Source organism: Chroicocephalus ridibundus, chromosome 4 (assembly GCF_963924245.1).
Source record: "Chroicocephalus ridibundus chromosome 4, bChrRid1.1, whole genome shotgun sequence".
NCBI classification, from domain to species: Eukaryota; Metazoa; Chordata; class Aves; order Charadriiformes; family Laridae; genus Chroicocephalus; species Chroicocephalus ridibundus.
In genome coordinates this window covers 32590046-32615666 of record NC_086287.1, presented here as the reverse complement: position 1 = coordinate 32615666, position 25621 = coordinate 32590046, and the positions used below count along the sequence as shown (strand labels likewise).

Genomic DNA, 25621 nt, shown 5'->3' with positions numbered 1-25621 from the left:
CAATGGCATATGTAATATCTTTTCTAATTTCTTTTATAAGAGGGTTAATATTCTAGGGGATGGCTGCTTGCCTCTCATCGTAGTTTGAATTCTGAGTGTCAGAAGTTCACTTGTAAAATGTTTGCTTGCAGAAGTGCGGTTGGCAGCTTGGACAATGTACTCACCTGCATGTCTAAATAAAATAACATTGTGCAGTACTCTAGTAGTGTAGATGTTGTCTGGATGCTTCATTTCTCCTCTTTGTAGAGCAATGTCCATATAAATGTAAACAGCACAAGGTTTGCCAAATAATATCCTTTATTAGACCAGCTGATTTGGTAAAAAAAATAGATGGGTGTACCAGCTATCTTTGGGTCCATAAATGCATGCACTTTGGAGGGGTTTTTAAATAGAAAACACTATCATAGTGTGCATTTGTTGCATGTATATGAATATAAAATACTGCTATATACATGTAGTTTACCTACGTAGTTGACATTCATAATTGTGTGTGTGTATAAAATGACTGCCAAAACTTGCTTAACTGCAATGCTTGAAATGCAGTACCTGGGGCGATGCTAAACAAAGACAACTGCCTTGCCATATATTTTTATCAAAGTAAAAGGAAATTAATAGCTATAACATCAGGACCTTATTTTCTGACCTTGAAGATTTCTGAAAAACAGGCTGTGCACTTTAACTTATTTAAATGTCATTAGTTTATGGCCTGCAATATTCAACAGTTTAAAGTTGCTAATTAGACTAATCATTACGAAAATGTATGTGAGAGGATGAACAGTTTTTATTAGCTTTTTATAATGTGGCAGCAGGTCAAAACAGAGATTATCTACCATACTTCTAAAGTTCAATATGGTCATTTAATTAATTGTGTGGAAGGCTGGCTAAAGTATTAAACCTGTGCAATCAAAGAACTTTTTGTCTCCTGCACCAGCTTTTGGTCTTTGTAAAATCTCAGTTGCTTATACCCATTAGATATATTCTAAAAGTAACATGCATAGTCTGTTGTCAATGCCAGCCACTACACATTTTTGCTCCAGAGAAGCGCTGGGATCAGTTTATTTTCCAGTAACCAGGAAATGAGTTCTGTTTTGGGAATAGCCACGAGGGAAGGTCAGAAGCAAGGTTACCGCTAAGACCATGGGTATTACTTTTCTACTGATTGGTTGAAGCACACCTGGAAAATGGATATTCTGAAAACTACCACTTTCCAGCAGTACTATAGTTGCTTACTGCTTTTGAACAAAAATATTTATTCAAAATTGCTTGATTAAAAAAAATAATCCATTGTTGTTCATTCTGCCATCTGTTTTTGCACTTACAAGAGTACCATTAGCATAATTAAATTAGCACTTCTTTCTCCCAGTCTTTCTTACATTGCCATGTACTCCAATTTATTTATACATTTTTAAGTGAGGATACATTTTATAGTTAAATCACAGAATTGAATTGATGATGTCTCTTGTTAAAATTCTATCTTAAAGCATTGTCTTCAAGTTCTAAATGACTTTGGGGATATAATACTGTTTAATTTAAAATCATACAAACCTATTCTTTTACAAGCTTTAAAATATTGATGATGGTATTGGGGAGAAGACATCTAACTACAGCAATAAGCGAAGTATACGTTGAATTTTGGCGCCTGTCACTTTTTAAATTTTGCCTGATGCATTTATACAATGGCAGCGCTCTGTTCTGTAGGTCTTGTCCCGGTGTAGTTTTAATAATAACTAAAAAAGAAATCTTAAATTGCAGCAAGGATGGCTAATAAAGGCTAGTAGAAGGGACGTTTTCACCATTACTTGGACACAATATAATTCTCCTCTTGCTTTTTTACCCATTTCAGATCCAGAAATTGCAACAATCACCCCTCCCACTACAGAATGCCTCCCAAAGGAAACAATAATTGTTGAACCACACATATGTGATTTTCATCAAGAATTGAAGAAAATGATGCATTTAACTAATCAAAACCTAATTTTTCAGGAATCCTTGGATGTCCAAGGTCTGTATGTCAAATGACTCTAACTTACAAAGACAAGGAGCAGTTTGCCTGTTTCAAAGTTCATGAGGGCTTCTTTAGCGTATAATGTTTTGTATGTGTGGTCTGCACATACAAGTATGAGCTGTATTTTGCACAAGCCGCCCCATTTAAAATTAGTTATTTAATTTTTGTGCCACTGACTTTCATTGGAAGCAGGCTGTTGAATTTCCCAGAGGTCCATGTGGTCTTTCAGACAAATGATTTAATAAATTAATTCAAATAACTGAAATAATTTATTTCTGCCTTCTTCAGGTTCCATTCTGCTCAAGTCACTCTCTCTTTTTTTCACTCTTCTCAGCTCCTTGTTCAACACCCTCAGCGGAGAGCATGTCTATGCTGAACAAATGCTGAGTCAATAAAAGAACTAGAAATAATCTATCCACAGCCGTATGGAATTCTGAGACATGGTAGACAGACCACATGCATTCTTCCCTATGCTATGCAATATGGCCCCGTTCTTAATCCCCCTTCTTCAGAGTCTCCTGCTTCATTCATCCGCAGCTCCTGCCCTCAGCTGCCTGAGCACTTGGGTAAAGGAGTCTCTCTGTTCAGCGTGCTGCCAGTGTACTGTAAGCAGAGAGCGCCAACTTCTTACGGCCTGCATGGTGGAAGCCAGAAAAGGAAACCCAGGTGCTACCAAAGATTATCTGGGGTTTATGAAAACTGGCAGAAAACCAGATCTGCATAGAAGCTTGCCAAACACTTGATGTATTCATAGATTTTTCCTCTGCTGGAATCATCTTACTACATGCTCTCTTACATAGCTTGCTGTTCTTTGCACAGGTTTTGTTTTATTTATTTTTGCTTAAATGAAGAACAGATTTTCTGGAAGGAGATTCTTTCTTGCTGTTATGGGGTTTAGTAGCGTTGGGGCTGCCCTAGAACCTACATTACTTACCTCTTAGCAGCTGCTGGAGCATGTATTGATAGCCACTTATGACAGTGAATGAAAATTCAGTATTCTGTTGGACTATTTGAGAAAGCTCCCATTAAGGAATAATTTTGCCATCATTGTGTCCCGCCAGATTTACCATGTTAATCTGTGCTATGTTTTGCGTAAAGGTAGTTTGTTCACAGTAGACATGTTACCTGGCATTTAAGACATTGACAGCGTATGAAACACTGCCTGCCAACTTTGATGGAAAACCCATGGATAGTAACTTGGGCAGTGTGCAAACGATGGTGAAGGAGTAATATCAGTATACATGTTACAGCAGGGAATTCTAGCTCTGCCTGGCAATCTCTTCTTTCTCCTTCAACACTCAATTTTGTATTGCCTTATTCCTCTCCCTAAAATTCTATAATGAAATACGTATCTTTCTATTTGTGTAGATATCAAAATACAATACAGCTGCTCACCTTAAACACTGAATATTTCAGGTACGCAAAATGTTCTCAATTTTCAAGAGAAATTTTGCATCAAGATTAAAAATATAGACCAAGATAACGAATCTTGATGCAAATCTTGATTCGATTAAGATTAATTTCAATTATAGGTATCATAAATAGTACTCCTTGCAGAACTGTAATCTCTATTCTCTTGCATGCTCCCCCAAATTACAGTGAGTCGCTCTCGAGACTATATATAGTGGGAGTTTCTTTATTTGTACAAGTGTCTTTAAGCATTGAATACTTAGCTTTTTTAGCAGGCTAATATAGGCGTGTTTTCAAAAATCTTGCTTCTTAACACCTTTTCTTGCAGTAAGAAGCGTATTTCTTCATGGTTTTGTCTTTGAACTTTTATCAAACTCTTCAGTCATCTAGGCTTTTGCATTCTTACGAAACCAATGCCAAAGGTAGTGTTGATGTCTGATACTGTGTTGCACTTCTGGGTGGGAGCTGGTGATAAGTGGAAATAATAATGCTGCAAATCTATTGAGAAATGTTAGTGTCTAACCTGATAGAATTGCAACAAAGCATAACAAGCAAACAAGTAAACCCATTCTAGGTTCAGGTAATAAACATTGCAGCTCTAGAAGAAAAAAAAAAAGTGGGATTAGATGGGAAAGACCATTATTGCATCAAAATGATGCATCTGCAAGCTCCTTTCATGAGTGTTTTATGACTAGGCAAACACATTTTCGTGTTGGCTTCTGCAGTAAATGTTTCTCCTTTATTACTTGATAGCCACTTAGAATTTAGCCTGATTTTTAACAGTGCTAACATACAGTACCAGGAAAATTTATTTGAATAAAATAAAGCTACATTCTTCTAAACTGGAGTCATAATATTAATACTTAAAATACACAGCAACATGCTGAGAAAATGGGATAGTTATTTAGATATATTATAAAATGTATCCCACTACTTTGATGTGATTCACTACTATTTCACCAAACCAATTTAACAGTCTCCTGTGGAGAGGGAATAGTGCAATTAAAATTAGTAACAGAGATTTTCACATTCATATATCTAATTCAGGGATGGGTGATAATGAATTAAATACTTTTTCCTTCTTCTGAAGTCAAATCAGTATTAAATGAATCTGGGCTAGAATTCATATTTAAAGAGTGTGTCTGTGTGCAGATACAGCATCTGGAGACAGATTTTCACATGAGAAATAGGTGTTCCAGCTCAGGTTTGCATGTTTGTTGTCTTTTTGTTTGGTTGGGTTTTTTTCCATTAGATTCTTGAAAATTAAGTGAATGTATAACAGCAATTGCTAAAAAGTTAAATCACTTTGCAGTGTGCGGTGCTCCCAACAAACTAAGAACTTCCTGGGAAGAGAACTGCTGTCATTAAATTTGCCTTGGACAAAAATTAAGGATGGTAGAGCAAAAGATTGATAGCCCTGGGAACAGTGGTCTCTAGACACTTGTTAATCAGACATTGGAAAACCCAATGGATAATCCTCCAGGGTGGAGTGGCTAAATTTGTTTGTAGACATTATGAATAAGAAGCGGTTCTCAACTCATTATGAAGCAGCATAAAAAAAATAACAAGGATATGCTCTTGTCGATGTATGATATTACTCTGAAAAAAACCCCCAAAACACCAAACCTCAAGCCTCCTCCTGGTACTTCCCATAATTAGACAAGGAAATTAGATATCACTTCTTAAACAAACAAGTCAGTGTAGCAAGAGTGACATTAACCCTTCACCTAACCACAGTTTAAATAGTAGTCCTATATTAGTAGGGGTCTCCTGGTAAGATAATATCTTCGATGACTCCTGCTGCATCACTGAGTTTGCAATATATGTGATCACTTCCGTTTCGCAATAAAAGCTTTTAAATAAGTGAATGAACAAACAAACCCGTGCCCCTGTGCTGACTGCACTTGCAGATGGTATGTAAATACTGAAAAATGTAAATTACCCATTCTTTAGAGACCTGACCAGTAATGGGGCTGATGAAGAACAGGAATCAAAACAACTGTGAGTTTAAGATTAGATGAGTTAGATTTTTTTGTGTGTGTGTGCAGTGTTACCATGTTTATTTTGGAGGCGTTTTGCACTAGTTCCTGCATGTCGTGGATCACTTTGTGGACGAACAGCCATATCTTCCATGCACATTAGCTTTATTACACATGTGAAGAAATCACAACTTCACAGGAGAAATAAATTATTGCGTTTTACTTTTAAAATATAAATTGTAAGTTTATTACGTACTTGACAATGTACTTGCCTTTCAGTGCCTTAAAGATGGAAGGTAGTATTGTACCCTGTGTGTTTATTGCTAACTTTTTTAAGGTAAAAATTTCTGGAATGTATGTATTCTAAATGTGAGGAAAGGCTTATGTCTTCCCCAGGTAAAAAGTAGCTAATTTGTTAAAACTAAACTGATTATACTCATCGGAGTTAAAAAACTATCTTAGAACTTACTATGTACTTTGTAACTGTGCCTTGCGCTGTGCTGATTACTAAGTGAATCTCTCAGTTACCAAACTGGCTTGCGAACTGGTATTTGCAGCAGAGAAGTGAAAACTGAGGTGTCTGTGCATTTCACTTAAGCACAGAACGCCACCGGAAGGCAAATGGGTAAGGGATAGAAAACAGGTTGCTGCAGTTCTGCAAAAACTTGCTGTGAAACAGCACGTTGCAAAGCAAGTACGTGAGTCAGGCGGTGGAAACGTTCCGTAGATTTTTCTGCTTTTAAAATGGAGGACCCCAGGTTTCATGTGTTCCCATAACTCAGAGTTGTTTTGTAGCACCAAGGAAAATCAGATGATTGAGATTCCACCATAGTAGTAAGTTAATCAAACAAAATAGCACGTTTTAAATGGTGTAAATGAGCCAGCTAAGGAAATGTGATGACATCCAGTGTCACGTGTTTCCATGTACTGCACTGGCACTGTGCGAGGCCTGAACGGTTTGTAACGTTATTATTTCCCATTTACCTGCAATGTTGCCCTGAGGTTCTTAGAACTTTAAGTACAGTAAGTTTTCTTATCTCCATCCCTTTCTTTTCTTCCCACCACAAAGGTGATAAATCATACCGACCCTCTTTGTAGTAAAGAAAAACGGGCAAGTCTTTGTGCAGCTTCTGTCAATGCCATCCTTTCAGACTGCTAGAAGAGGTCACCAAGATCAAATATAGACATCTCCCACTAGAGTGGAGCATGTGACCTTGAACTCTCTCCCAGCACCTGCCAACCCATCAATAGCCAGTTTTAGGATACAGCCAGGCTGAAGTTACTGCAAGCCTTACGTTGAAGGAGAGCTTTGAGCAAATGAGTGAACATATATGTCAGCTGGAAAAGGCTTTAAATCCAATTATACTTCTGTGGTTTGCAGTCATGCTCTTTGAGTCTTGGTGAAGCTTGGTTCTGTGCGTGTTTTGTGAGGGCTGCTGGATCTGACTGTTCAGGGCTTGTATAGTTTGGCTTTCTCGTCCTCTGCCTGTGCAGCAGAAACAAGGTTTTCCTGAAGGATTTCGACCATTCTGTAGCCTTGCGCAAAGTGGGAGGAAAGGATTTGCCCTTTGATTTTGTCTCATTGACGGATCTACAGCCCCGCTTTTGGTCCTGTCAAAAGTGCTATTATTTAAAATGTCTGTTTTTTTCCTTTGTACATATTCACTTCATCCAGCCAGCCACAAGACCCTTTCATGGCACCCGTGAGTAGCAACGCACAGAAGTTGTGCAAGGAATGAACCAAAGTTTACAGTCTGGTTCAGTAATTCATTAATTTAAGGCAGTCTATTGTCTAATTTACATACTGTAACTGTTTTCTAATCCAAGGTATCTTTCTTGTGTTGCAATTTACTGACAGCAGTGTCAGTTTTCACATGTCTGTTTTCCAGCAAAAGAATTATCATAAAGCACAATTGCATTGTGTAAACAGTTATACTTCTGGCAGTCCATTTGCCTGAATACATTAGAGTCCATTAAAAAAGGACTATTTAAAAATGTGATTTTTCTCCTTATTTCCTACCTTTTGATTGTCATTGTTTGTTCAGTTGTAAAGTGGTTTGTTGACACCAAATATTTTAATAATTCCTTTCCAAGTCCTTGTGCCTATGCCTTTGAGATGCTGCTATAGTAATTAAACTGTCTTTTAGTTGAAATGCTTGCGAAGCGTCCAGTTCTGTGCCTGGCAGCTGGTGATGCATTATAGAGACATTGAGCTAATCGATTAAAACCGCAGAGACATGGGAGTTGTCTGACAGCACTGTACTAGGATGAAATTAGTTGGAATTGCATGGTGAAATTAAGGGGAATGCAGGTGATTGCAGCTCTTCTGGGAGAATCCTGGGTGAGAGGGACACTGTGCACTGATCCCTGTGTAATTAGGACAGCCATGTTTTAACAGTATTTCTAAAGTATTAAAATGGACTGGGTAAATCAGCAGGGTTGTTTCCAGTGAACTTGGCATCCATCCACTGTGACTGAAATAACATGAAATTTTTCGGCTGCTAGGAAATGTGAAATTGGACTAATTGTCTTCTAACTAGTCTGCTAGTGTGTTAGTCTGTAGCAGGTCAGGAATACGAATACTGTATGCTTTCAGGTCTGCTTTCAGGAGCTTAAGATGTGCTCCTGTATTTGCAGGTTAAATTGCACAGAGTTTATGGTAGAATATTTATTGGAATAAAGACAATGTGAGTGCGAACACAAATTGACTCACTGTCCGTAAAGGCTGCGTGGATATACCGGTTTGTAAAGCTGCCTAATAGGTCTGCTTTGAAAAATTTCAAATGAGACTCAAAGAGGCAGCCCTAATTCTAGACAGTCTAAGTAGAGACGTTCCTTTTCACTTGGAACTTGCTCTACATAAATGCTGAGGAGCTCATAAAATTAATTTCCAGAAAAATCACAGTTAGCTTTTCTAGCTAAATCCATCAGACTTTCACTCTGCTTCGTATTACTCTGATAATTGTTCTAAGCAGTGCTGGGCTTAAAGGAATCCACTTTCAACTGTAATTGTACATCTCTTCATCTACATTTGGAAATACTGTTTGGCTAATAAGTTCAGCAGAGTGGATGGCTGGGGAATGCCTGTTTTTGATGCCAAAATCAACGTTACTGCTGTACATTCCACTCTAAGGCAAGATGACAAAGGAGGCATCAGATGTAGTGAGAGAGACCTCCTTCTGTCTCGTGGAGGTGTAGAGGGCACTGATAACTGTCCTTTGAGGCCTCGTGGAGACCATACTACACTCCCAGCTCTAGCAATGGTGTCCTCCAAAGGCTCCTCCCCTGGAGCGGTGGTGACTTCTCTCTCCTCTCCTGTGGCCCCATTCCCCCAGAGCTGGGGGGCAGCAGAGGGTGATTGCCCTCCCTGGAATTTGTGAGCCAGGTCTGTCTGGTGGATTCCAGCTACATGGCCATTAATGCAAGGGGAGCTGACTGCGCTGGAGTTAAACTTCCATCAGAGCAGAGTAATGCATTTACTATAAAGGAAGATTTGCCTCTACATCAGCAGAAGAGAGATTATTTGGCAGTCAAACTGATACTGTACACAAAGATAGAAATAGTAGAATTCAGCAGAGGCTTAATTCAATGTGAATGTGTCTCTTGAATAAAATAAAACCCAAACAGCAGGATCCCTTAGCAAGTACATGGAAGTGCTTGTTGGTCTGCCTCTCTGTCAGCCTTTGAGCACTGGTTCCTGGTGAGACTGGTGCTCTGTTAGAGGCCAAACACTGTGTTCAGGATCTAGACTGGAGTAACTTCTGGGAAATACCTCTCCTATCACTCTGAATCTGGGAATTCATGGCCATATCGCTACCGAGCACGGTTTTCTCTTGTGGTTAATTGCATACTGAACTGGTACCACAGACTGACAAAATACGGTGGCTTTTTAGAAACTATCTCTTAATTTTGTTTTGAAACAAATTTGTTTGAGTTCTTCCTCATGGTGTCTTACCTTTAAGCTGCCATATTTAACCTGCCTTATTTTCTTTTCCATTTTAATTCAAGCAGTCTAGATGTTTATTTTGGAAAGAATTGCAGCCATGCAATAACATGTTTCACTCTAAATAACCAATATCTCAGTCCTACGGCATTGGGCACTTGCTTTTTGTTGTGCTTTTGGTCTGGAGTTGTTGGGGGAGGGGTGTGTGCATTCGTTTTTCTTTTTGTATGTATTTAAAATTTCCTACATGGAAGAATAAACAGCGCATTTATTATGAGGAATATACCTTACATTGTTTATGATATAAAGATATGTTTTCTTTTTACAGCTATATTGACCACATCTGTTTTAAAAGCAAAAGATACAGCATATTTAGGAGAATATTTATGTAAGCAATGGGAATACAGCCTGCACTTCTCAAATCTTTTCCCTTTTAATCTCTACATTCTGCTGTACGCATATGCACAAAGCACACCTCTCCATTCTCCCGTCACAATGAAATAACAATTTCATTCACCCTGAGTATGTCTTTGTCTTCCATGATGAGAATACCAGTAACTAGAATAGTAATTTGGCACTGGAAGGGGAATTCAGTATCATCAAACAGTATGTCATATGTTTTTATTAAGCTTTATCTGAGATGCAGTAAGACTCCAGCACCCCCCCTTATCTACCAAAATTTCTTTGTCTACAAAATAAACTACCAAAAAAGCCATTGGATTATTTTTGCAAATCTATCATTTGTAAAGCCATTCTTTCTTCGCTTGAACATTTGTCTGTAAACCCACAATGGCATGATGTTATTAAAAAAAACCCCAACACTGAGGATTGGCATTTCCAGTTGTTTTTAATAGGCCTAGTTATGCACCAATTCAAGATTGTCTTAAAACGTATTTTGAAAAATGTGAGTGGAGAGTACTGGCCAATTTTGACCTACAAAACTTAGCACAGCTGTAATAATGAAGTCATAACTAGTGCCTGTAGACTTAATTTGGATTTTCATGCTTTCAGATTTAGCCAGATTTTGATTTTTATTTCTTTCATCATCAGATTATAATTTTATTTGGCACGCTTGTTCTTTTGTGCTTTTCAAAGATCAAAACTATATATGGTTTGAGGGATCTGTTCTTTACCTTCTATTTCTCTTGAAAAATAATTGTGAAACTTTCTTAAAAGATACTCCTAGAAGAACTTGCTTATAAATTTCTGTGTGAAAAGCAAACTTAAAAAAAACCAGCGTGAAACTGTTTGGGATGAGATCCTTATGTATGACCTTGACAAAAGCAGAAATATGATTAGCATCAGCTGATTGTCCATGTTTTCAGCCCTTGTAGGCATGATGGTGAAGAGGAAAACTATGTTTCAATACATGATCTGGAACTAACAGGGAATAGGAAATGCCATGGATTTTTTAGGGCAATGATTATCTGCTCATTATTTTAACTTGTTATTTCCTAATAACAACTTTTGAATGCAAAACAATTTTTTAATGCTTGGAAACATGGTAGTTTAACAGAAACCAGTAGAGGCCTAAAGAAAACCAGACTGGAAGTTTTAAACAAGGAATCCTGAAAAATATCTCTCAAACTAGAAGAGCCTGAGTTGGACTCAAAAAATTCATGAAAGGCTTAACTGCAAATGGATGCAAATATGTGTGATAAGGTAATGAAATGGTAAAATTGTGATGCAACATCTTTTCTTCCTGTGCCTGAATTTAGCTCTTTGATAGAGCACAGATCAAGCACCTATTAAAATAACAGAAACAAAAAAACCCCAAAAAAACCAAACACAAAAACACCAACAAAAAACCTTTCCAGAACTTTTTAAAGGTTATTGCGTAACATCTCTGAATCACTGTATTGAAGCCCTGATGAACACGTGTTGATATATCCAGGCCAGCTTTCCAACAGAAAATGTCATGCACTTTATCAGTGAAACAACTGTTTCATGCATGTAAGGTGCATTGTAAATACTTTGATATAATCCAAATATTTGGAATAATTTCCAATTAAAGCTGTGAAAGATTATTGGTGTTTCATTTACTGATGTCCTCACTCTCTTTCCCTTAGGTATCTTTTAATGTGAGGTTTAAATGTTGTGTTTGCACCCCTCTATTCTGGCATATAAGCTTCCATTCATATTTTTGTATGATACTAAAGCTGTTGCCTGTAGCACATATCCCTTGTACTCTTCAGATCTCCATTTCCATACACTTCCAAGCCCCATCAACAAATGATGAGGGACCTCTACAGCCAGCACCATTCCAGCCTTTGAGTTAACAGCTAACTGATTTCACCTTGTATGCGTGTAGCCTTCTCTGAAGCAGCACTGTCAGTGGTCCCCACGCCCACAGCCGGTTCAGTTCTCTTGGAGCGGGATTCTGCTTTTAAGTCCTGTACTTAAACATGCAATCCCAGGTGACTGTAGTCTAGTGGCAGAGCATTTGGAGGCTTGTGCGTGCTGCCTGCCAGGTCACATCTTGCACTGGCTAAATGAAGAACCTGGAAGATGTGCCAGGATCTTTGTTTTTTTGTTTTTGCCATTTGCAAAATGCTTTGCTTTTGCCTTTGTTTTATTTTCTTCTGCCTTTCCACTCCTTTGGTTCAGTTCTATGCTGCAGGGCAGGCTGATTTCACACAAATAAGCTGAAGTGCCTGCTATGAAAATAAGATAGGTGTTCACTTTGTTCTCCACAGCATGGAACAACAGCTAACACAGTTGTTTGACACTTTTTTTTTTTTCAGAATAGATCAAATTTACTTTAATTGACCATTTTCTGAATTTAATTCCATGCATGTTCAACTGTTGTTATTTTTAGTTACCTTCACATTCATGGAAGTGACAGATGATAGACGCTATGTTTTCAAATACATAGAAGTTGATGAGATTTTTTGAGGCAGGGACACATTTCTGGTTGTATTTTGTCATCACTGCTGTCCTTTTCCTCTGTTATCTTCCTTCCAAATAGTGCCGAAGTTAGAGCTGTATGTACTTTTTTTCTAGGCAGAGTTGGCAGTGCAAAAAGAAATCCAAATTCTATGTATGTCTCACCAGAGAAGAAAGCTTTTTAAAGATTTCATTGCGAGATAAGGACATGCTTCCAAAAGGGCTTTATAGCTGAAGGAATATCAGCTCCCAGTGGTCTACAGGCTTATTCAGCCAGGACGGTTGTCTCCTCATGAGTGGAGAGAGTGATTGACTGTACCAGACTTTCCTCTGGAATCAATTCGTGTTCCTATGCAACGTTATAGGATGAATGTGAGGTGCTCCAGCAGAAGCTAATTAGGATACTTAGGTGTACCTTAGAATCATCATTTTCATTCATCTTAAGTTTTGTGCAGTGACTTTTAAGCATAGCTTTTTACAACCTTCTGACTATGGTTCTAGGACTAAGACAGAAAATGAAAGTCTGTTACTAGGATATCAGCCATTGTCACCTTAGAATGATTGCAAATCCACTGAGGCATGAAGTAAATGCAGAAAGAAAGTTGCAATGAAAATACACTTTGTATTTCCACCAGAACATCAGTAATGCTTACTTTGATGCCAAATAATATCTAAGAATGGATTACATTCTGAACTAAGCAATGGAGGTAAGCCTGGAAATTTTGTTGGCTAACTGTGTAAAAATAACAATGTAATGATAGAATGTTTCCTTAAAGGAAAGTGCAACCAAATATGCCACTTTTTATTGAAAAGGTTTTTATTTAAAGGGTTTATTTAGAGGGTAGTTGTCAACAGCTCAATGTCCAGATGGAGATCCGTGACAAGTGGTGTCCCTCAGGTGTCCATATTGGGACCAGCACTGTTTAATTTCTTCTTCAGTGACATAGACAGTGGGATTGAGTGCACCCTGAGCAGGTTTGCAGATGACACCAAGCTGAGTGGTGTGGTTGACATGCCTGAGGGACGGGATGCCATCCAGAGGGACCTGGACGAGCTCAAGAAGTGGACCCATGTGAACTTCATGAGGTTCGACAAGGCCAAGTGCAAGGTCCTGCATCTGGGTCAGGGTGACCCCCAGTATCAATACAGGCTAGGGTACGAAGGGATTGAGAGCAGACTTGGGAGTATTGGTGGATGGAAAGTTGGACATGAGCCAACAATGTGCACTTGCAGCCCAGAAATCCAACCGCATCCTGGGCTGCATTAAAAGTGTTGCCAGCAGGTCGAGGGAGGTGATTCTGCCCCTCTACTCTGCTCTGGTCAGACCCCTACCTGGAGTACTGCATCCAGCTCTGGAGCCCTCAGCACAGGAAAGACATGGACCTGTTGGAGTGGATCCAGAGGAGGGCCACAAAAATGATCAGAGGGATGGAAAGCCTCCCATATAAGGACAGGCTGAGGGAGTTTGGGATTGTTTTACCTAGAGAGGAGAAGGCACCAGGGAGACCTTGTTGCGGCCTTTCAGCACTTAAAGGGGGCTTATAAGAAAGATGGGGACAAACTTTTCAGCAGGGCCTGTTGCGATAGGACAAGGCGTAATGGCTTTAAACTAAAAGAGGGTAGACTAGATATAAGGAAGAAATCTTTTACAGTGAGGGTGGTGAAACACTGGTACAGGTTGCCCAGAGAGGTGGTAGGTGGCCCATCCCTGGAAACATTCAAGGTCAGGTTGGACGGGGCTCTGAGCAACCTGATCTAGTCAAAGAAGTGCCTGCTCATTGCAGGGGGGTTGGATCAGACGGCCTTTAAGGGTCCCTTCCAACCCAAACTATTCTATATTTATAGGTCAAATTACTGTGCTAACTGTATCAGTAATGCAGGTTAAAAGTCCAGAACAGTGCAACGCAAACCCTGTACTTGAAAAATTTCCCATTGTCCTTTTCTCATAAAAGGATTCTAGTGTGTTTTTTTTTTTAAAACCAGTCCTCATAGGTGAATTAATTAATCGGTTTACTAGCAGTACATTTTGAAGAAACATTTTTAGTGAGATAAAATTTGCTGCTACCAATCCCACGCATCAGTCTCACTTACTTTAACAATATTACCAAACATTGCTGTGGGAGAGTAAGTGTTTGTATTCTTTGTTTATTTTCTCATCGTTTTTCCCCTTGAAGGAATTCCTGTAGGGCTATAGATGGAGAGGCATTTATTTCAAAACGTTACATGAAAAGATTTGCCCTTCCAACATGCCTGAGCTCAAGATGTTATTACGAAGGCTAAAAGGGTTTGTCTATGTGGTCCTAATCAATTAAAAATGGAACCTAGAAAGGTTACGTAGTAATTTATTAGAAGATTTTAAAATATAAAACCAGGCTCTATTAGGTGATGTTTTACTTTTTTCTCCAGGATGAAGAATTATGACATTCAATTTGAATAAAACAAGGAACTAGAAAAGGCAGGTCACACAAGATTAGCCTGCTATCTTTTAAACCATGTAACTGGCTTTTTTGGGGAAAAAAAAAAATGCTAACTACTAATAGTCTTTCTGGAGCTTTATGTGCTATAGTGCCATATCAGAAATTATTATTCAATCAAAAAGTATAGGTGTCAGCATAAGAATTGCTAGTTTGTGGAGTGGGTAAGAAACTGAACTCAGTAAGATGGCACCAAAAGGGAGCTTCCTAGCAGGAAGGAAGATTTTGAGGAACTTCTTAAGATCTGAAAAAAGGTGACCAGTGACATAAAACTAAGAGAAAGAAGCAGTCAGGGCTGAATAATTTTAAGGACTAGAGTAACAGAAATGGAATGAAATTGCATAGCAGAAAGTGCAAAATGATGCACCTGGGGACTAAGAGTACTAAATTCTCTCAAAGCAAGGAATTCCACCAGATAGAAATTACTGAAATAGAGAAATTGATCTTAAAGAGCCTAAAAGGCACCACTGTGATACAGTGTGAAAAAGTCAAATGTAATCTTAAGGCTGGTGTACCGTTTACAGATGGTACTGGCAGAACTGTAGAAGGGAATGATTTCTATGAAGTTATATGTAATACTGGGTACCAGTGGCCAGTACTGGTGGTGCCCCCAGCCAAGGGCTATTGTGCTTCTTGCTCCAGGGTTTCCTTCTGCCTCAGGTGTGTACACTGTCCCAGGGTGTTGTATGGGCAAACTCAGTACGAGCATATGTGCAGATTTTGCTCAGCACAGGAGGGATATGAGACGTGGGAAGGTTTTACTGGAGGCTATAGAGTTCTGGTACGGAGGTACCCCACTGTTCCCAAGGAGGGAGGGGTTGAGCTAGGCATGAAGTCTCCTGTGCTGAGGAAAGGGGAATTCAAAATGTGAAAGATACAGAGGAAGGCTTTGAGAATCGTCAGAAGGGTGCCTGGTTTGTCCATGGATATGGGGAGGATGGAAAATCTGGAAATTTGGATAAATTTTTTTGGTAATTAGGAGATGTATCTAGCAAAAAGAAGGCTAGGAGGTGATATGATTGCTCTCCATGGGGAGCTTAAAATATCCGGGACCCAGGAAACATTTTAAGTTGAAGGATCATGTAGTTCCAAGAAGAGCCTTGGTATTAACTGGCCCCAAATAAATTTAAACTGGAAATTCAATAGAAGACACACAGCTGCTAAAGTAATCAGGACCTGAAAGAGCTTTCCATCTGCAGCAAAAGGGGAAAAACATTAAGTCCTTTTCAGACAGCAATCAATATACTTATGAAAAGATATATGATGATTTGTGGAAATAGATTACCAAACTCAGTGAACAGGAAGGTCCTTCCTACTCTTTATCTCTTTATTTCTAAAACTTTCAACCAATAAAGTAAATAACATCGGTGACCACCTATGAGATTATTTCAAAGAATTTTTTGCACATAAGAAAGTCCATGTTCAACTGCACTCCTTCCTGAATTCCCGTATTTCTGTCCAAGTAAAGTGCAGAGCAGTTTCTAGAAATGGTGTCTCATCGTGTCTTGTAACGTGCAGCTACATTGTGATATGAATTAATGCAATCTACTGGGCGAGCGGAGAACCTCCCATTGCATCCCACGTTGAAGTGTAGGCTGGACTCAAACTACAGAGCCAGAGGGGAACGCACCGCTTCTATGCTTAATTCAGTAGACATCCTACTCTCCAGTTTTATAGTCTGAAAGAATCTCGACTTCTGTTTAGATAACAGATGAGGATGCTGTAGGAGAGAAGCATTATTATGATATGGTAGCTCAGATGCAGCAACTGCATGTGCTGAGATTTTTAAATTTAGTCCCTAAGCCACGGTAGTACATATCTAGGAACAGCATGTCTACAGAATGAAAGATCTCAATTTTTTTTGGACCTGTTATGTTTGTCAGTGTGCATTTAAAAAGTTTGCCGAACGTGGAGTGGTTTAGGTCAGAGAAAATGTAAGTGATCAATATGGTAATAACACGCTGATTATTTTAATGGTATATGTAATCTTATTACTACTTCCTATGTTGTTATATATTTCTTGTTACTCTTAGTCACCTGTATATTTATACTAATGAAGGAGGCAACACACTATTCACTGCTCTTATATTCCTGAGATGTTTAACTTTCTGTGCAGGTACTAGCTGTCAATCAAGGCTAATCAAACTGGCACAGTTAACATAATACATCATAAAATTTCACAGTAGTGTCAACCTGTAATTCTGTCAATGTGGTTAAAGGAAATGGGCTAAAAACAATATTGTCATTTTGTAATAACACAGGGAAACAGAATTTTAGAATAATATTTTTACTGTCTGCTATGAATATATTGTGTACAGGTTTCAAGAGCAGCAGTGGTTTCCTTTAGGATTGAATTGGTCAAATATACAGAGTTTTGAATCCTTATTTTTCACTTTTCTCACTATCAGATATTTTCTGTGTATCCTGAAAAGGAATGGAGCGTTGCAGTTCTCCTTGTACTATGATACTGGAGATGTCCAGGAGGAATAGTGAAGGGGAGGCATGAGTTTCTTCTGTCCTTATGTCACTGAAGGGAGTGTTTTATGATGGACCTGGCCGAGGTTGGTTGGACAGTAACAACACAGGTTGGTTTCCAGTAACCCTGGAAAGAGGGTTCCCAGCTCTGCTGTCAGCTACGTTTATATCACTTGCAGGCTAACAGTAGAGGAAGCTCTTAGTAAAAATACAAAAACAAAAAGAAAAAGCAAACAAACAAAACAAACCCAAACCAAAACAGATACAGTACTGTTCCAGTTTATACACATGGGAATAGGAAAGTGCAGTCTGGCTATTTGCTTGGCACAACACAGAAATGTAGGCAGAAGATGTAAGTCTTCAAAATCCAGTGTCTTTCTACTTAGGAGATTGATTTGCAGACCTTTGCAATTTTTTGGTAAGAATGCAAGCCCTTATCTGACAAGGTTAAGTCTGTTGACAATAGCTTGCTTTTCAAAGTTGCCTTTGGCAAAACTCTTACAAATAGTTGAATACTACTGAGTTGTCAGCAAGATATATCCATTTGCTGGTGTTAAAATGTATCAAAATGCACAACTAACCCTATTAAAATGAATAGGGTTTCTCATAAAGTAAAATATTAATTGGGCCAAACGGGTGTTACGGAAGTCTGTGTGGGCATAGCTTATTCAAGACAGTTTGTAGCGTATCCCTCTGTGATCATCTTTATTTCCCTGCAGTAATTGATCATAAGATGTTTCATGTGCTGAGGAAGGAATGTCTTTGGAAATTCCAGACAGATTTCCCTCTCCTCCTAGTAGCTGATTTTCTTTGAAATACAGAGCATTGTATAATGAATCACCTAGGTTAGGTGGTCTTTGTCAGGTGATGACATGTACGTTTGTAAACCAGGGAAAGTTTAAAGGGAAGTTCATGTGACATGGATGTTTAATGATCAAGAATCTTAGGTTGTGGGTGCAGAAGCTAGAGGAGAAAGGATGATAAATGAATCTGAGAGATCTATAAATGAAACATAGTTAGGTCTTGATGCGGAAAGTAATAAAGACGATGGCTGGGAAAATCAGGTGCGAATATCGTCTTTGGAAAAGGCAGTATTAACAATTAGATGTCAATAATAAAAGGGTAAAAGCAGAAGCAAGCAATTGTTTAAGTACCAATCATGCTTAGGTACATCATCCATGGGAAGGCATAAGACTAAACAGTGATTGCAGTAAGGGAAGCAAAGCAGAACGGAAACTGAATTCACTTCAGTTTAATATGTGAAAAATCCATCATTCTTTAGGAAAGCAGCACAGAGAATCTCAGACAATGACTTCTCATGGCAGATAGGATTAATTGAAAAAAATCAGACAAAGGACTTAAGGTGGTACAATATTTTGAAGGTAAGTTTACAATTTATATCTGGATGGAAAAACTTTAGTTGCAAGGATAAATGGATTTGTTAGATAAAATTATCTAGGGAACAGACTGCTTGGGAAAATGATAGCTAAGTTCAGGAGCCATTAACTAGGAAATTTAACAGAGTGATCTTGCAACAAGGGGTTGCCTCTGAATATAGAATATGAGCTTGGAAGTGAATGTGCGGTCGATGCAGACATGAAAACAGTGAGAGAGCCCCGTCCAGCCTCAGGGACTCTCCTTGCTGTAATACCTAGTGGCAGTAGAAGATGATGCCGTAGACCTGACTACTTCAAAGCCACGTACAATAGCCTCCCCTGCACCTCCATAAACCTGTCGGCCAAAAGGGGAAAGAACCGTTTTCTCTTCCCGGTATCTATGTTTGAAAAGGTGAATCAACAAGAGAATTGTTGTTGCACAAGTGCCCAAGCTGTTCCCAACTTTAGGTCTCCCTGTTTTGTTTCCCCTGTAGGGAGGGGAGGTGTGTGATTGCTCTGGATTCGTGGCATTCACCCTTAACCAAAAGAAGTAGGTGCTGCTTTGAATATCTTGCAAGAGGCCACATAGGGAGAACTGTATGTAAGTGCAGAGAGAGAGAGAATACCTTAAAGGATAATGCTGTTTTGCTTCTTCCAATAAAATGCCTGCCTCAAAATTACAATAAAGCTGTTTTCCATTAGTCTTTAGTGCTGTCACCCAACGATGTTGGGAGTTGACTTCTTTTAAAACAGCAAAAGAAAGTTGGAAAGAAATCTGAGCGTTAACCCACCCCAAGACTTTTCATCTGATAAGCCCAAAAAGTGACCTGAGAGAAAGGAGCCCTTTGCCAGATCCCAAACCACAGTAAGGCTGAGCAGACAAAGCGCTGAAACACAGGTCAGTCCCGCAATTTATGCAATGTGCAGTGAAGTGGAAAATATTTATAAATCACTTGCCTTCTCTCAGAAAGGATATAGGAATAACAATGACATCACTCTTAAAATGTGGGAAGAGCATTTGAGCGCAAACATGAATGTGTTTCAGAGGCACGTTTTTAAATCAAAACACTCACAAACCAAGAGAAAACATGGAGTACTTTTATCTAAAGAGGCTTTCTGTAAAGCAACAAGCTGCAACGCTGTATCATTAAAAAAGAAAAATTAAGTGTTTCCTTGCAACTGTAAACAATAGTTTTAAGTAAGTAAAGCGTATATTCTAAGTTACTGTGGGTGTGGTAGTGCTAACTGCTATAGACTCATGTGCAAGTCATTCAGACAGAGCAGGAAAAGCTAAGCACAAGAAGTAGGAATCCCTCCGCCAGCTTCCAGTCTGTTCCTGTAGGAGAAATGACAGTCACCAAGTTCCAAACTTTGGGGCAGAAACGTATCATGAGTGTAGACAAGAGCACAGAGCAACTGGAATTTGTCTTAAGTGTTTTGGTGTTTCAAACATGTGACGACAAAAATAATGCTAGGAAGTGAATTTGTTGAAGCTGAGATGTGGAGGAGGTAGCCTGAATATGCATGGGGAATGTATTTTTTTTTAGCATTTGTATCCTATTACAATATTCCAGAAGTTCAGACTGTCGAGCCAGAAATCTGCAGTGTTGTTACTCAGTTGAGAATTGGTGGGAGTTGTCAGTTCTCAGGATTCCAATTTGTAAAGAAATTTTGAATGAGTTGGATTTTATTTTTATACCAAAGCTCCTTGTAGTAGAACTGAAGGTGGCAAAGAAATCACTTTTAACAATTCAGTGCTGATATTAGTTATACATGCTGGAGATGCCTTTCCAGCCTTTGTCACCACAGGTAACCTCCTGCAGCTGAGTCACATCTGTTCAAGTGAAACCCTGAGAAGGCATAATAAGAGGAGGACAGGATTCCACTGAAAGCATCATTGAGAAGGTGGCAGTTCTACTATTCCCAGCTTCAAAAAACAGCCAGGTTAGGTGAGCAGCACATCAGGGTACGTTGCTAGTCCAGTCAAATAACATGCTGTTAATGAGGCTTAACAAATTAGTAGAGAAGGAATGTTATTTTCCCCTGTGCAGAAGAGATTATCTACATTGTAACTAGCACTGAAGTATTTTTCTTGCTAAATGCGGTATTGGCAATGCAGTATTGCTTTCTGGCAAATAGTGAGCCAAACAGGCAACCATGACTATGCCATTCAGGTGGTGTTTTCATGAATACCTGTTTTGGCTTGGGATACTCCTGAGAAACTTTGCAAGCAAAAGTGGGTTGGAAACCTTGTTTCAGTGTATAGGAAGGTTGAGAAAGACTAAACAACTAAATTTAGAAAATATATGCGGTGAAAAAACTAACTGTAGCTCTTAGGGAATGTTGTTTGATGAAGTTTATGTAAGGATAACACAGAAATAAAGATGACTTTGTGAAACACCTTATCCCCAAAACAAAGAGATGTAATTCTACACAATGATAAACATATTTATGTGTTTACCTATACCTAAGCAGTCCTCAGAAGGCCACAATTAAAAACTTCATTTTCTGCCATCTGAGCTTACTGTGTTTTTTTTAAAAAAAAAAACCTAGTTGTAACCCACCCACCCTTGAAAAGGGGAATAAAAACTCTTCAGAGGCTTCATAAAAGGTGTATGGCTTATTTGACCAAGACAGGTAGAAAGAGAAAATGGAAAAGGGAAGTTTATTAAGAAACAGGTAGATTACCTTTCCTCTGAACACTACGGGAAAATAGTAGTGTTCACGAATCATTAGTATCATCTGAGCTCTCTCTTCCCACCCTGATCCCCACCTTTGCTGGGAGGACACCAGTGTTTTATTTTCCTGTTATTAAGAAAATCTAGGTGAGACATGATAGCCTTCAAAGAGGAACACAAACCCCTTTGCTGTTCCTATCGTACATGTTGTGCTCACTGGCCACTGCCTATTGGGTCCCAGTAGACTGCATGTCATTGGGCTTTGGTTCACCGCTAAGGTTTTTAACTGGAAAACAAAAAGGAAGAGGGAGTAGAGAGACAGATTACACTTTTAAAAATTACAATAAGAAATTTATTTAACTCTCGAAAAGGTGCATATAAATGTTTGAATAAAATGACGTGAAGCCTGGGAACTACTCTGGTACTCTGCTCCCTCTTTGTCACGATCAGTACAGTTACAAAGTAGACAATTTTTAAGCTTTGGTGGGAACCATACGTTAGGAGTTTTTGAATTAAAGAAAGAGAGAAGTCACGCACACCTCTAGGGAAGAATAAGAAGTCAGATCAGGAAGAATTTCACAGCCAAGAAATAACTGTAATAAGAATAGAGCATCAATCATAAATAACTTCAATTATTTTGTCATTGAGTGGAATAAGAAGATACAAAGGAGTAGAAAGATGACACATTTCTTAAGCACGATTGGAATGTTTTTAGACACCAGATCAACATGAAATATTGTGTGTCTATTTTCCATCAGAACCAAATCTGTTTCAAGAAATTATGCACTAAAAATGTTTTATGTAAGTGTTATGACCATAATGAATTCCAACTCTTATCACTCTCATTAAGGGAGAATTGATATTTTAATTGATCAATTAGTTGTTGTTATGGTTATGTTATTAATCGTAATAATTGTAGCTCTGATTCTTTGAGCTACTTTATGCTCTTGGTGGTTTCAGAGGTCCCACCGTGTTTCAGATGCCTTGTTCGTAGGTGCTGTAGCCGTTCTTCAGGTAGGTAGGAGTAGGGAGCCTAGAACCAATACAACGCAGCACTGCAAAACCCACCGTGATGTTGTGGTAGGTTACTCAAGTGGACTCCAAAATACAACAGAATCAAACAGATCCCCCCTTGTCCCTTTGCAGTCTAAACTCTCTGGCTGTGTTCGTCTCCTCACAAAATGCCTAAATAGGTATACATGTTTCCTAGGCCCAGAGGCAGGAGTAGCAGCACGTTTGGATATCGATTCCAATTGTTGTATGAGATTTTCAAATGTTTGCTGCACTTAGTCTTACGACTGGCTGAACATTCTTGAATGATGTGAAGAACAGATGACTGGTGGTTAAATGACAGGTGAAAATATTTGTACCTCATTTTTCAGAGGAAAAATTAAAAGAGGAATAGGAAAAATACAGTGATTTCATGATCACATGTAGTAACAGACATTGGGTACTAGATGGGAACATACATATAGATCATATTATAAATTAGGACACTAGCAGATTCTATATTGGAGTGTTTTCCCCTAAAAAATAAACATCTTGGACATATAGAAGTAAGAAATGGCAACTTAATCGTTAGCAGCCTTAAATCATGATAAATTGTCAAATGTTGGCGGTTTATCAAACATAAAAACCTGGAATAGTTTTGTGAGTCAAGATTAACAGATCCAGTTTTCTCTTGAGAACACACAAGTTTTACCTTCAGCACACCATGATGCCATTACTTCAAACTTCAACATCGGTAGCGTATTAGGTGTTGGTGATAAAACTCTTAATTGCCATTATGAGGAACCTGTGGCTTCACAGTTATATACTGCCCACTTAACAGACATCCAGAATGTATTCTTTTTTTCGGGCAGTCTAAGATCTGTCTAACAGGAAAACAGTCCATTCTTCCCATCAGTTACGTAGGTGAGGGCCAGAAATTACTCAGATGAGGGCCAAAAATTCATACTATTTGACAGGATAAAAGCATTGTATCTCAAAGGTGGACATTATCTTACAACTGTGAAGGAAACTCAGCTTCCTGGAAGAATGCAGAGTAGCTCTGGAAAGTCTTGAAACATTGGACTTCAAAGATGTTCACATTTTACAAATTAAAAGTTACTCTGGTAGCTTTCAGATAAGTTTAAATGTTCTTCTGTTTTATTTTGGTTTTTTGTTGTTTTTTTTTCTTTGAGCTTTGTGTGTTGGACTTACGCTGAGATTTTATAGTTTAAAGAGTATGCAATACAGTTCCTATAAAATGTTTTAAAATTCTCTAAGAAACTAATACATTTTAAAAATAGTATTTCTGTTAAATGTGTCATATAAAGAATACATGAAAAAATGATGTGATATATGAGTTTTATTAGATCTCACTTGTGATGGCCTGCTTTTTCATTTATGTGTAACACATCTATCCAAACTTTTGCCAATAATATCTTATATGCCAAAGCTTACACCATCACATACTGCACTCTCAGACTTACACCATTATTCTCATGTCTCTCTCAGCAAATGAAATGAATAGTAATTTATTTCCTTGAATTGGTTGGAGGAGAAGTATGTGTGCAGAGATAAATAAAACCATCTGAATCACTAAGTCCCAGTTGTTAAGCATTTCTGACCTCTCAATGTTGGAAACTGCGAACATAGAATGACCAGTAACTTAACAGAAAATAGGAAACCCAGATACTATTACATGCAAACTCTAAAATTAAAAAAAATATTTCCATAGGGGATTTATATGAATATTTTGGGGAAATGCTAGAAGTATTAGAAAATTTTGATTTTTCCTGTTATATCAAGAGCTTAAAATTTCAGTGTAGGCAGCCCATAGCATACTTCACTCTGAAAAAGAGTTTTAAAGTTCTCGGGTACAGTAGCCAATTGCACAGAGGATATAAAATGCAACATATTTGAAACCCAGTATTTTACCTTCAGCAGCTAGATGCTAATGACTGAACATGGGCAGTTTGCAAACTGAGGGAACTGCCACCTCCTTGGTTATGATGAGTTCATGTTTTCAGAATACCCATGTCCAGTAATGACTACTGGAGACTACAGAATCACAGAATCTTCATGGTTGGAAAGGACCCTTAAGATCATTGAGTCCAACCAAACAACCTACAATCTCTGCCCTTCAAAGCATGCCCTGAAGTGCCGCATCTAGACGTTTCTTAAATACCTCTAGGGATGGTGACTCAACCACCTCCCTGGGCAGGCTGTTCCAGTGCCTGACCACTCTTTCAGTAAAGTAATTCTTCCTAATACCTAATCTAAACCTCCCCTGCCGCAACTTCAGACCATTTCCTCTGGTCCTGTCATTATTTGCCTGGGAGAAGAGGCCAACACCCACCTCTCTCCAACCTCCTTTCAGGTAGTTGTAGAGGGCAATGAGGTCTCTCCTCAGTCTCCTCCTCTCCTACCTCTTATAAGAAAAAAAAATGTCATTCCAGAAAACACAGTGTCAGCCTAAAGTATAGGCTGGCCAATGTTTAACCCTAGAAGAGCTGATGGAAGGTGTTATTGATACAATAGCTGTTGTTATCTTTGTGAGAATGCTGGTGGTTCATCCTTTATAAGCATTTCCTAAAACAAGGAAGGGCTACAAAGCTGGTGAGGGGTCTGGAGGACAAACCTTATGAAGAACGACTGAAGGAGCTGGGGTTGTTTAGCCTGGAGAAGAGGAGGCTGAGGGGAGACCTTACCACCCTCTACAACTACCTGAAAGGAGGTTGTAGAGAGATGGGGGCTGACCTCTTCTCCCTGGTGACAAGTGATAGGATGAGAGGAAACGGGTTCAAGTTACGTCAGGGGAGGTTTAGATTGGATATTAGGAAACATTTTTTCACTGAAAGGGTTATTAAACATTGGAATAGGCTGCCCAGGGAGGTGGTGGATTCACCATCCCTGGAGGTGTTTAAAAAAAGGGTAGATGGGGCATTGAGGGACATGGTTTAGAAGTGGCTCTTGTCAGGGTGGGTTAAAGGTTGGACTCGATGATCTTAAAGGTCCCTTCCAACCTCAGCAATTCTATGATTCTATGAAATGTTTTTCTTTTGTTCCAAAAAAAAGCTACTTACACAGTATATTTTTTAAGTATTGTCTTCTGAACTTGCAGGTGACTTTCTCTAAGTATTTCTTATGCAGTAGCTCAACTAAAAGGAACTTTTGTGAGACAGATATAACGGAATTGAATCAGGAGTCTAACAGCCATCATAATTATGGAGTTCTAAATTACCATTGGTCTTTACTTGCCTTGCAATAGGTAAATCAACATCCGTTGTGTTTGCTGTAGAATTTTGTTAATATTATTTTATATTCTACAATAAAGCTATTAAAAGATAACTTGAAAAGACGTGGGAGCATCGGCAGGTGTGTTAGATCATAAGGTGGTGAGATGTCCTG

At 38.7% G+C, this 25621-nt stretch overlaps 1 protein-coding gene across 7 annotated transcripts in view; it reads left to right on the top strand.

Annotated features, from left to right (window-relative positions):
• The window catches only part of NPAS3 (neuronal PAS domain protein 3), a 625871-nt gene that overhangs the window by 225705 nt on the left and 374545 nt on the right, over window positions 1-25621 (top strand). The window contains exon 1 of one of the 7 annotated variants that reach the window (XM_063333314.1): window positions 1875-2002. The exons of the other annotated variants lie outside the window; for them this stretch is intronic. Within the exon in view, the coding sequence (XP_063189384.1) occupies window positions 1948-2002 (55 nt within the window). The 5' untranslated portion in view covers window positions 1875-1947. Of the gene's footprint in view, window positions 1-1874; window positions 2003-25621 lie in introns of those variants that run through there. 7 annotated transcript variants of the gene reach the window in all.